We start from the raw sequence: 13728 nt of genomic DNA on the forward strand, positions 1-13728 counted from the left end.
CAGTGGTTAGTGTGTCTGCCTGTTTACCAAGGGGTCTCAGGTTCGATTCCCGGTCAAGGGCATGTACCCGGGTTGCAGGTTCCATCTCTGGCCCTGGTCGGGGCATGTACGGGAGGAAACCAATTGATGTGTCTCTCTCACACTGATGTTTCTCTCCCCCTTCCTTTCTTTCACTCTCTCTCTCTCAAAAAAAAGAGAGAGAAAAGAAAACACACTTTTGCTAAAAGGATAAAGGAATGCTAAAAGTAAAAGGAGGGACAAAGAAATTCTGTGCAAACACTAACCAAAAGAAGGCTGATGTAGCTATTCTAATATCCAACAAAATAGGCTTTAAGCAAGAAGTACATAAAGATGGACATTATATAACATTATATAATGACATTAGGAGTGATTCAACAGGGAGATATGATAACCCTAAATGTGTATATACTTAATACAACCTCAAAATATATAAAGCAACAAATGACAGAATTAAAAAGAGCATTAGGTAAATTTACAATCATGGTGGGAATTTTGACAAAGCTCTCTCTTTGTAAGTGATAGAATAAGTGAACAGAGGGGGAAAAAATCAGTACAGAAGATTCAGAAGATTAAGCTAAACTTCACCCAAATGATGTATACAACATGCCCACCAGAAACTGCAGAAGGCGCATTCACTTCGTATGCACACGGGACATGTACCTGAATAGACAATACACTGAGGCATAAAGCAAGTCTCAACAAATGTTAAATATTTAAATAATAAACAGTATGTTTTCTGACCATAGTGGAATTAAAGCAAAATCAATAAAGGAAGGAGAATGAGAAAATCTCCATTTGTTTGGAAAACGAATCAGTACACCTATAAATAATCCACTGGTCAAAGACGATATAATATTGGAAATCAGAAAACATTTGTGATGGAGTAATGAAAATAAAAATATAACATATAGGATGAGAACTTAAGCAGTACTTAAAAGGAGATTTGTAATCTTAGGTGAATATATTAGACTAGTAGGCTGAAAATCAATAATGTAAGCTTTATCTCAAGAAGCTTAAGAATAGCAAATTAAACCTAAAGAAAGATAAAGGATGAGAATAAACAGCAATGAAACAGAAAACAAAGTTAACAATGCCAGAATTTGATTCTTTGAAAAGATTAATGAGATAGATAAACTAACAAGATTACTCAAGAAAAACATAAATTCCTAACAAGATAACACAAGGAAAATAAGTGTTAATAAAAAATTCTCATGCTGCTATGGGTATATATTTAAAATGGGTATGTATTTAGGAACCTATAAATATGAGTTTCAACTTCAAATAACTCTATGAAGGAAATACATGTTTTCTATAGCTTACCCACTAGGAGGGACCATGGAAAATAAGGCTAACATGTGGGGTAGGTTTCACACCCCAAATGGGCATTTTGAGGCAGAACCAAAACATTAAGGTTTAAAAAGAAGAATAAGCCACCCTATATAAAACAGCAACACCCTCCACTCACCCCACCCCACACAACCACTCACCCCTGGCTTGTTTTATTTTTCTCTGTGGCACTTATAACCACCTAAACGAGCTATATTTATTTGTTTACTGTCCACTTCTGCCCCTTCTCCCTCCAACTCCCCAGTAAGAATGCAAACTCTGAGGCAGGGACTTGGTTTGTTTTCTTCTCAGCTACATTCGTACCAAGAACATTTCCCAACATGTAACAATAATTGGTAAACTGGATGAATTATGTCCTCCTTTGTAATTCTTTGTATTCACTATCATTGCCTTACCCACAACCAAGAAATTAAATCTCTGATGTTCCAATCCAGGACCATCCATACTGAGTGGATTTTAACTTGGCCCTTTAAAGACCACAATATGTACTATTGTTTATTTCAGTTCAAATCTATGTAAACTAATAAAAATGTAAGCACGCTGCGCAGGGGTACGGTGTGACACAGCTCCAGGGGCCGCCGTGCCCTTTGATATTATAGGTTACCACCAACAGAAAAGCAACTCGGTCAAACTAATGCCTATGGAAACGAGAACTTCAAGAAACCAAGTATGAAAACATTTTTTTTTTTAATCTAAAAGTACCTTATAAAACTTGTGATGTAGACATGCACAAACGTTGCCATCAAGTACTGACAATCAAATCTGTCCATTATCCCGCCATGTCCAGGAATGGTGTTTGCAAAATCCTTCCAAAACAAATCAAGAGATTAGCCAATTTTCAAAAAAATTTTGTCATAAAATTCCTATCCAATGATGTTTCTGGAATCACGGACACTAAGGAAAATACTTTACTATTAAATTGTCACACTAAATACAAACTTAGAACATGTGCAACAGATCAAAACCACATCTTTTGCATATATACCCATGTTAGAACATTACTGAATTGACCAGCAATATTAAAATAATACTCATTAAATATTAGTTAATTCTAGCACTAACTTTTTTTAGTTAAGAAAACTTTTTCCAAATCAAAAGTATCAACTATTACTAGTCTAATATTTTTACAGACTACTTTTCCGATTAAGCAAAACTATTTTGGGAGCTATTTTAGTATTGTTGACCGATGTACACATGGTTCTAACTCATATTTATCCTTATAGTTCTTACTCTGAAATAAACATTTTACTACTATGATAAATATTTTTCTTCTTTTTTTAAGTGTTGCGGTAAAAAGAAAATAAAAATAGTTCGTTTGGGACACATTAGTCAATTGAAGTGTGGGGATGGTTAGTAAGCCTCTGCAAATTGACTGGACATATATCGCCATCTCTCAGTGCCTGGAAACGGCTATGACTAATTCCTCTTCTCATTCACTCAGGCATCCTATAAGCATCTAAAATGCAACAGCAATTGCAGCCTTTTGGACAGGCAAAAAAATTCTCCGTAGTCAACAGGAAACCCTGGGTTGGAGACTATTAAAGAAAATGCTATTCCAAATAGAACACGTCTCTATGTAAAACAATTCTTTGGTTAATTTTTGCCAACATATTTCCTTCCATCTCTTCCCTACTAACCGCAGCACAAGACAGCCATGGTAACTCAGTTCTGCTCCGCTGTGTGCAGCCGTCACTGGACACTAGCCATGCACGGCTGCTTCGGGTTCTGTGTGGACCCGTGTTATCTCCCATAGTGGGTGCTGAGCATCATGAGAACAGGGACAACATCGTACACACTTTTGTATATTGCATCCCACTTAACATACCATCTGCCCCATGGCAAATCCTCACTGAGTTAGTTCATTTCCCTGGCTTTTGGGGCTTGCTGTGGTCTGACTCCACCAACCGCCGCAATGTGATCAGCCACACACACTATTCAAAGAGGCTAAGCGCCTCCCCTCCTTGCACTCACTGGGGTCTCTTCCTTTGATGTCTCTGCAGGCCTCCTCCTCCTCTTCTCAGATTGCTGCTCAAATGCCACCCCCTCAGAGAGGCCTGCCCTCTCTCACTTCTAATGGCACCATATTCCATCTTAACTTGGTGAAGCCATGAGAGGAGAGCTGAGAGAAGAGGGCAAATGTACAGGGTGTCCCCCAAAAATGCGTACGCACTTTGAATAATTACTAATTCCGATGGGTTAAATTTGAAAAGAAGGAAGCATCAATTGAGCTATCAGCTGTTAAATGTGGATACATTTTTGGGGGGCACCCTATGTGTCACTTTATGAGAATCTAACTTAAAACATAGGGATGATTTTAAGCATCTGGGACAGGGATCAGCAAACTATGTCCCACAGACCAAATCCAGCCACTGTTTTTTTTTTTAACTTTATTAACTTGATTTACAAAATAAATAACATGCCCACTCATTGACACATTGTCTACCAGGCTTGCCCACAATGATGGCCAAGTTCAGAGTTGAGTAGTTAGGGTGTGATGAACAACCACAGGATGTTACAGAAGTTAGCTGACTCCTGATCGAGCAGAATGCATGGTTACATATTCAAAGGCTGCCCTGTCTGTCCCTGAAGTGAGACTGTGGCAGGACACTCATCTTCAGACGATTTATGCTGGATTCTTGGCCGAGCACCTGAAGGACCAAGACTCTGTGTTGTCCCCAATTAGGTAACACATGCCATTTCTATAGCAGGGGCTGACATGACATGGCTCGACCAAACCCAATAAGGAAGAAAACACTCAAATCAACCAGGAAGTATTTCTGTGAGGCCTGAAACCAATAGTTTTTGCTCGAGGGCTTAATGTAGGAGACCCCTAGAGAACTGAATTTCAACTATATTACATTCTCTGATATTGTAACAAAGAACCTAAACACACACCTTGATTTTGAAAGCTCTTTTGAATCCGCTGGCAAAGAAGCCTCCGAAGGGGCCAATCAAAGATGCAAATGTTGACAGAGCAATGCTGTGGATCTGGAAAGGGTACAAGCTCACTCTTTCCTACGGAGGAAAACAAAAGGCAGGGGTGGGGCTAAAATTGGAGTTGAGCATGTCACCTAAACTAAGAATATGACATAATAATACTTCAAAACATATGCCACATTTTTGTTAATTTCACAAACTTTCAGGCTCATGGGAGAAAAGTACACGGTAAGCTCTCCTTATCAGCCTCTCCTAGCTGCACTCTTGTGCCCTCTGCATGCATACTGACAGTGCCTGGCACACCAAAACCTTGCAGCCGACAGGCTACTTTCTAGTTCATCTAGAAATTTCTACAACACTTGAGCTGTAGACTTACCAAGAATCAGCTGAGTTAATTTTGGAATTTGTTTTTTACCAGTAGTACTTTGTTTTTTGTAATTATATAATGTTGAATTTTATTTCGCTTTATAACTTTGTATGACAGAGTGAGGGTAAAGCTGGTCTTTCTATTAATAGTAAACTAAATGATGTGGAAACACATGAAAATAAGTTGCTTTAAAAATATACCAAAATGTGCATCAGCAAGACGTTTATAAAAGATTTATGGAGATCATAAAAATTGAGAATTCTGCAAATTGTTTCATAAATTCTAAGTTCTTATTCCAAATTTCTTTTCTTGCTCTGCTTTAAACTAAAACTACAAACTATACACAGTGCAGAGCTGGTGTGGCTTCACAACCATCATTGACAGCACCAATCTTAATCAAAGATTGGCAGTTCAGATCTTTGCAGATAACAGATGGCTTGGACATTGGAAAAATTCTTGGAATCCATGTATTGAGCACTCAGGAGAGAAATAAATTATTCTCTAAAGTTAAGGACTTTAGTTAAAAAATAATATGGTTCAGATATATGCATGCACACGTGTGTAGACACACAATTATTTGATTCCCCAGTTTAAGTAACCACCTCTGGTTTCGATGGCACATATCAGCAGGTTCTGCTGGACAGCATGGCACAGCCTGCAGTGTAAGACCGCGGGCTGCCTTAAATGGCAGGAGTGCACTTCTGGAAGGGAAACTGGTTTTTAGAAGCAGCAGTGTTCTCTGCTAGTAAAGGTCCCCTGAAAAATCAAGGAAACTCTGAGCTGGTGAATTTTAATTAATTTTTAAATTTAGGCAATTCATGCCTTGGCTGGTTTGGCTCAGTAGATAGAGCATCGGCCTGTAGACTGAAAGGTCCAGGCTTCGATTCCAGGCAAGTGCACATGCCTGGGTTGTGCGCTCAATCCCCAGTAGGGGGCAAGCTGGAGGCAGCTGATCAATGATTCTCTTCATCAATGATGTTTCTATCTCTCTCTCCCTTCCTCTCTGAAATCAATAAAAATAAATTTTAAAAAATTTAGCCAATTCATGCCAATTACATGTGAAACCTATTGTAACTCATCCAATTTTCAGAAATCTATGGAATATTTTTCAATGTTTCAAAACAAATACAAGATAAATTATAGCATCAGTATTCAAACCATTAGGCAAGTAAACCCCTAATAAACAATAAGTTTATGATAGTAATGTTCACTTTATGTTCAAGAAAGGGAGATTACAAAGGGCTAGAATACATTATTGATGCTAAGCAGACAGTGAAACCACTTCTGTATCATAGAAATCAATTTCTATAGAAATCAGTTTCTTATAAAAATCTTACTCTTTGAGATAGAGGACCTTACCCACATTTATCTTACCCGTCCCAGCACCGCCTTCAGAAAGGGAGGAAGTGAATAACTCTGAAGCTGGAAAAGTTCCGAGGGTTCACATTCTGTAACGAAGGAGTTTACATCGCTTCGGTATTCCACTGGACAGACAAAGTACTGGTACTTGGATAACACGTAGGCAGCCTGAATAACAAAGCAGGAGTTCATGAAACACTGAACGAAAGATTGTGTGTGTGTGTGTATGTGTGTGTGTGTGTGTGTGTGTGTGTGTGTGTGTGTGTGTGTGTGTGTGTTTTGTGTCAGCAGAACAGCCAGGGTAGATGCCAAAGTTTCTTTGTATTCACATTCTGCTATGTATTCTCAAAGCTGGATGGTCAAAACTGACCCAATAAAAAACTTTGAAAAGCCATTGGAAAACCAAAGGCCTTTTGGAAATCAAAGAGATTATCTCTATGTGACCACAATAGAAACAAGAAAGGGGAAGGAGAAAAAGAAGCTGATTTAAACATTTAAACAAGCATTTCAACAAGGTTTCGCTTTTCTAAAGTACACATAATTAATGTTAGCAGAAGCTAGTAATTAAGGTATGGGAGAGTACAGGACTGAAATTCTTTGAATAAATGTTATATTAATTTCATTAATTAATAAATAACCAGTGATTTAAAATTACAAAAAAAATACAGATGAAAAACACCATTGTTAAACAACCCAGAAAACATTGACTAAACTATTCTTCCCTTGACCACAGCATTATAATTTTAATATAGCTTTTCTCAGTCATGGAAGAAGATACATAAAATGAAATATTTTAAATTGAAATTGTTAGACAACAGTTTATTCTCTTTTCTTTTGCAGCCTTTCACCCCATTATACTGCTCAAGAATGATTAAGAGAAGTGCAAATTGACACTAGGAATGTTAATAAACTGATTTTGCTTCTAACCAGTTTCCTCAAAATTATATATTAGAAAATATATAATGTCCCTTCTCATTACTTTTGCCATGCATTACATTCTTACAGGGTAGCTGTTTATTTTCTTCCAATGATATGGCTATTCTTCTACTATTTCTAAATTAGTCTTTAATAATACCAAATTCTTATAGTGCTATTTAACTTAGTAATTCCTGCTTCATAATGTATAAACATCAGACAGGATCAGTTCCCTTTCATCATTCTGTTTATGAGTTACTATCTCATCAGTACTCTACAGTATGCAGAGTATACAACATAAACACTGATTGGATTAGTTTTGCCAGATCCTATTGGAATTTTCATTGAGAATGAACTAAACTTGCAGATTAAACAGAGGAATGGTTTTCCCATCCAGGAACCTGATACTTTTCATTTACTTGTATATTTGCTCTCTCTCATGTTGTTTCTAGTCACTGTATATTTGGCTGTGGAATGTATTCTAGAACTGTTAGGGACTACACTTTTAAAAAATTAAACTTCCTAACTATTTTTTAATATATTTACCTTATATCTAGCTATTTTACTAAATCTTTACTGCTTCTTATGAGATGCCTTTTAATTAAAAAAACCTACATTCCATAACTATAAAGTAATTTTTAAAACATTAACAAGACTCATTATTCATGGCTAAAAGTAAACAATTATTTTTAACAACCTTTTCCTGCATGTTGGGCTCACGGCAGTAAGCACTTGCTAAGCCAAGTAGCAGGATGTGTAAGGGAGGCAAGGCTCTTCAACATCATTTGTATTTTCTGCTTTTACTCAAGGCCACCACCTTTCCCAGCACGTGTGTCCCAACAAGGCAGAACAGCTGTTCGAAACTGCCAAACACAACAGAGGGCCTCAAGGCCTCCACGTACACCAGGGGGGAGTTGGCCTGGTATGGGGCTGGGACATAGATGTTGAATAAGCTCCCCAGGTGATTCCGATATGAAGCCAGGATGAGAGCTACTGGGGTACAGAATAGATTATGCCTGGTGGGTTTCAAAAAATACAGTATTAGCACTTTGCAGTTTAATTCTTTTAGGTTTAGGATAGACTGATACACTTGCTACCATTTTTCAAAATAGAAATAAAATAAAAATCTTAGTAAAACTCACAATGAATCCAAACACGACTGTGGAAAAGAAACCGCCAATAAATCCTTCCCAAGTCTTTTTAGGAGATAGCTAGAAAAGGCCAAATAAAATAAAAAAGAGTTACTGTACTCCCAAAACACACAATACATATGCAAGCTCTGTTCGATGAATTCCCATACATCTCTCCTTGGAATGGCTTCTTTTCCCTTCATTCCATGATCCCAATTTATTTGTGCAAATTTCTCTAGTAGTATGTAACATATATTGGGCCCTCAAACATTGGACACACACCAAAAATAGGTGAGCATAACTAAACATGGACATCGCAGCACACCAGATTCCCACATATTCCCAAAAGGCCATGCAAATGGCAAAATGGTCCACGGCCCCAGATATAGTATTTACTCCCCAAGTATTCACATATCCTTCTCTCTCTGGTCACAACCTTGTCTGTCTCCATGAAGAAAGGACCATGCTGTGCTTCTATGAACAGATACTGTTTGTTTCAGATTAGAGCTACTGCTTCCCAGTCCACGGGGCGTTCAGGGGGAGGAATGTGGAAGTCGGTGGTGCAGGAGGGGAGATTCAGGAGGGCCTGCGTTAACTGCCTGAGCTGCCCTGCAAAGGAAGGACTGATGTTTGGGGCGCTGTCATCAGGTCACTGATGGCTTCTGTGATGACCCTTTCAGTGGGACAGCAGGGACAGGAGCCAACAAATATCCCAGGGAAGCTTCTGCAGACGGAAACGGGTGATAGCTAAGCTGCACGAGCTGTTTACGGGCCTCTTGTTGTGATGGTCATAAAGCTCAAAGCCAAGAGGGTTGGCACAGATAACCGGTTTCTTGACATATCTGACAATAGCGAAGGGGCAGATGTCTACCTTCTCGTAGGATAATTCAGTATTATCATCATGCAGTGGGAGTTGACTCAAATTCAAAAGTGCCTGCTGATTAGTTCAAAGATAGCCACCAAATTGAATTGTTCCACAGCATATTGACTTAGGGGTGAACTTAAGTCCATCTGCATATATGATGCAACTAATCCAGCCCAGGAAGCTCACTAGCACTCGTTCTAAGTCAGACAGTGAATCTTCTGCAGGCGTACAGCCTCTCTGAAGACGTCCTCAGCCCAACACTTCTAGCTGGTCCAGGAGCCTTGAACACTTAATCACTTGCCCATGTGCTGAACAGCCTTAGAAACGTGAGGAAAATACATGGCTTGCTTGTATCCCTACGGCTCAGCCTGACATCCTGTGTTGGACCGCTGCTCTGTGGGGGAGAATTTATGGAGGGTTTTAAAGGCCAAGGTCTGCTCTTCCATGAAGAACTGCTTTGTTTCTTTTTTCCTCAACTCGGGAACTTATAACTTAATTCATTTCCTTCTTTGCCTCCACTGACTGTAAAGAGAAGCAGCTCTAGGGCAAAACAACATGGCCTGCTCTCGCGTCCATTCCTTTCCCTTATTCTAACCTTTCCTCATGACTTACATTATCAGTGTTTTATTTAGGGCCTCAATTTTTTTTTTTTTTAGTTTGGGTGTAAAAGTCTTACAATGGACATGAGTATGTGAAGATGGTGTAATGAACACTTTCAAAAAGTTTGGTGAAGGAGGGGGCGGGTCAGACACTGGGGGAGCAGAGGCAAGGAGAACCACAGCACTGAGAGAAGAAACCAGCAGAAAGGAGAAATGAGCCTTCATGGGAGAAAGGATAACTGATGGTGTCGAGCCCTCAGTGAGGAGCCAACAGAACAGTTGAAGAACCAGACAGCACCCTCGGGAAACATGCTCGCTGCTCTGAGTGCAGCCAAGGAGGATGGAAGCCCCTTGGAAATCAAAAAAGAAAAACAAACAAACAAAAGAAATAAAAAATGGGTAACAGCACTAAGTCCCCAGTGGCTAATCTTTAAGATTAGGGTAGTGGCTTGTGACATTTTATAATTACCTTAATTAATGGAGTTCTCCCAAAAAAAAATCCAAAAAGATAAGCAGTTATGTCATTGCAGATAACACTTGATATTGGAACAAGGAACCTTTAAAAAAAAAAAAAGTCAGCAAAAACAAGTTCATATGATTAAGTGACAAGTATTTTATTCAGCTTATGACTCACAATGAATCAATATAATAACTCTTTGAATTACCCTTCAGACTAGTCCAGAACATAACACTTGCCAAAACAGTATTAGAAACATTAAACATTAACCACATTTGCCTGCTTAGCAATTAAGCAGATCAAAATCTATAAATAAATTAACATAGTGGGCAATATTGCTAAGGAATATACTAAATAATCAATTTAATTTTAATATTAAATAATGAATTTCTATAGGTATGGATTTTCAAATTTCATTTTTATGAGGAACAAATTATAATAGTATAAAAAATTTTTAATAATATTTTCAGAGAGTAAGGGAGAGAAGAGAGAAATAGGGTTGAGAAAAAGTTTTTTAAAAAGCTGCCTTTCAAAATGGAATGAGTCATTTGGTTTAGATAGAGTATAATCTGATAAATTTATACTAAGCTCTTAATACAAATTGTCTTTCAGGAAAAATTATCAATTTTAATTCTATCTTAGCCTAAAATTGCATTAAACCCTACTAATTATACAGAACCTATTAATTTCATAACTTCTTCCAGCAATTAAAAGTTTGTATATGGAAGACAATCTTAAAATGATGTTAATTGTACACACATAACACCAACCCCTTGGCTAAAAATCATGAAGCTGTCATGGGAATAATTTATTTTCACAAAACCAACTGTAAAAGATTTTAATTAATGAGTGCTTTTTTAAATGTGGGGAAATTATGGTCAGATTTCTTAAAATCTTTTTTTTCCACTCTATTTTTAACTAATAATTTTTATAATTTTAAGCTAATACTATTTTATTTTTATTTTATTTTTGAAAAATCTTTATTGTTGAAAGTATTACATATGTCCCCACCCCCACCCCCTTGAAACTAATTTTTAACTTACAAAAATGCTTTCTGAATGGGCAAGCCACTGCTATATAGCGAGTAATTTCATACATTTGAAATCCGGACACCTGCTCCTATACATGGGCAGGCCATGTACCACTTTCACTAGAGAAAGTGCCTTGCCAGCACAATGTTGGCAAGCAAACTTTCACGTTCTTTCTGCATCCCATGTAAATAATATGCTCTTTTTAAGAGCGATGCTTTGTAAAAAGTCACATTCAAATAGCAGTCAAGCCTGAAAGTGTAATTAACTGTTTGAAACTTTTATAAGGACTTTATTTTATTTGGAATCTGAATAAGGAATATGCCCAGCTAACATGTTTGTCTTCGGGTGTCAAATAGTAAAATCAACAAAACTGAGTAAGGTATTTTAATGGAATAGAGCAACAACAAATAGTACATTTTAGTAGAAGTTTGTGAGACACTGTTCAATGTGAAAGCGCTTTAAAAATGCTAGGACATGAGTATCAAGCAGCATAATTCTGAGCCCTTACCATATCATGCCTTCAAACAGGTTTTGGATGACAAGATGTGACTGAGTAACTGTTATCAGTAAAGTGACATGAGTCCATGCGAACTGTTAATAGCCCAACAACACAACAGTTAGTGAACACAACTGATCAGTGCAGCCAGGAAGCAAGAGTAACTTTGAAACACACAATTCTAGCATGGTTTTCTTGTTAAATTTTGTAAGAGAAGGTTATACAAAATAAATGTCGTTAGCAAATTATATTCATTTTGGTGCCTACTGGAACCTTAAAACCATGAAAACATTTTTAAAAAGTAATCTTAATATAAAAATGGATTGCTTATTATACTGAGCTAAATTTATAACCATATAAAGAATAAGCCATTGCCTCGAACCATCGGCTTACAATGATAATAAGAAATGTATGGTGTTGTTATGACACTTAGGGAGGAACATTTTACTCCAGCTGCGTTCTGCAGTTATTAAACCTGCTAAACTCTATTTCTTTTTTCAGAGTTCACTATGGTAACTTTTTCCCATAAAGAGTTATTCCTAAATTCAAATGATTCAAACCAGGAGAGATCAACTGCCCTTGAATCCACCTTTTCATACTTGGAAGTTGATCGTCACAGCTCTGGTCAACGGCAGGAGTTAATTTCAAATTTCCAAAGGCCTCTGTGTCTCAGTTCCATCCAGCCTGAGAGGTGGCCGTTAGGGACTTTTAGCATCATCAGTATGAGTTAAATGTGAATGAAAAAAAAAGCTCATGTTTCTAGTGTCGTAATTTTGATTGGGATTTATTACTCTTCAAAATTCTTAGATTTTGACTTATTCATAATAAACCTATTTTCTATTTCAGCAAATATTATATTGTGGCTTTGTTTTATTTTATTTTTATCTGCTTAAAAGATCCAATTCTCTTTTACCTTGGTTGCTTAAAAATGCATAAATGATTTTTTTCCCAATAGGCACCATTTATATTTTCATAGGAGATCCTATTATTTCTAATTTGTCTTGACGGTTTCTAGATTTTTCATTGAGAATTTTACTCTTTCCCTTTCAAGGTCTCCAGAAATTAGAAATGTAAGAAATATTACAATTTCTCAGCACTAATGCTCAGCAGGAGGTCTTCATGGAGAAAAGCAAAGCATAAAGAATAGAAAATATATCCCAAATCCAAAACAAGACGAATACATAATTTCACAGATTTAAATATTATGGTTTTCATTTTAAGTCTTATAATTAGCTACCTTTTAAGAAAATAAGAAAAGTTCATCATACACAGTGATACATTTCATAAAACACTGAACACTGTTCAACGCTAAACTGAATAAAATACCTTAGGCTAAAAAGAATTATGAAATTTTATGACTAACCATAGCTACCAAGAAAATACATGCTTTGATCCCTTTATACTCAACGAAGAGCAAGTTTCCATAGAGAAATAGGGTAAATATAATTAGTTTCTCAGACTAACTATTCAGAAATCTATGGAAATGTTTCAAATTTCTACCAATTTAGGGAATCCAAATACTTGGTTTTAACTTTATAGCCTTTGAGCATATTTAAAGAAAAAGTTTTCAGAAAATTTTGAAAATGGTTAAAATTTTTAAATCCTCAAAAATGTTTCAACTTCAACCTTTTGTATTTAATAGTCATCCCAAAATGGAAATTTAGGCCTCAAGTAGCAGATTACATTTTATCTTCTCACTACAGAAAAATAATTAAAGGTACGGGTTTCTATGATGTACAGTGACTACGGAACCATGATTAATACATACCATGTAAAACTGCAGTCGATAGTGTTTCTTCACCAAGCTCAGCACAAACATGCAGAAACCTGCTCAAGAACAAAGACCATGTGCTTGTTGTGCAATTGGTTACCAAGTGTAAGATTCACTGAGTTCAAACAAGCCAATCTTCTACACCACACCTGTATACTCTATCCACTTACTCATCTGGCATGTCTCCTACTCTTATATTAAGTATTTTAAGTAAAAGTTTCCTGCTGGAAATGATCTTGTAGTCTCCAAAACGCCTAATATATTCCAATGCATACATTCAATAAATATCCCCGAAGTTAGTTAAGTGAATTCATCTCTTGCCAATAGGTGGACATGGAAAACCAGATCTTAAAATTCAGTTGAATAAAATTAATTTGCTATTTCAGTCTACCAAGTGTATGTACAGAATGCTTCAATAATGTAAAATTGAATG

At 36.8% G+C, this 13728-nt stretch overlaps 1 protein-coding gene across 1 annotated transcript in view; it reads right to left on the reverse strand.

Moving 5' to 3' along the window:
* Window positions 1–13728, reverse strand: part of CDS1 (CDP-diacylglycerol synthase 1) — a 61668-nt gene that overhangs the window by 4523 nt on the left and 43417 nt on the right. The window contains exons 6-12 of the mRNA XM_070393484.1: window positions 13293–13351; window positions 11537–11619; window positions 10010–10097; window positions 8089–8157; window positions 6047–6199; window positions 4264–4383; window positions 2071–2174 (exon numbers count right to left, since the gene is read on the reverse strand). Of these exons, the coding sequence (XP_070249585.1) occupies window positions 2071–2174; window positions 4264–4383; window positions 6047–6199; window positions 8089–8157; window positions 10010–10097; window positions 11537–11619; window positions 13293–13351 (676 nt within the window). The remainder of the gene's footprint in view (window positions 1–2070; window positions 2175–4263; window positions 4384–6046; window positions 6200–8088; window positions 8158–10009; window positions 10098–11536; window positions 11620–13292; window positions 13352–13728) is intronic.

The sequence above is a fragment of the Myotis yumanensis genome, unplaced genomic scaffold, assembly GCF_028538775.1.
Source record: "Myotis yumanensis isolate MYYU_CA2020_CCGP unplaced genomic scaffold, mMyoYum1.0.hap1 SCAF_1, whole genome shotgun sequence".
NCBI lineage: Eukaryota > Metazoa > Chordata > Mammalia > Chiroptera > Vespertilionidae > Myotis > Myotis yumanensis.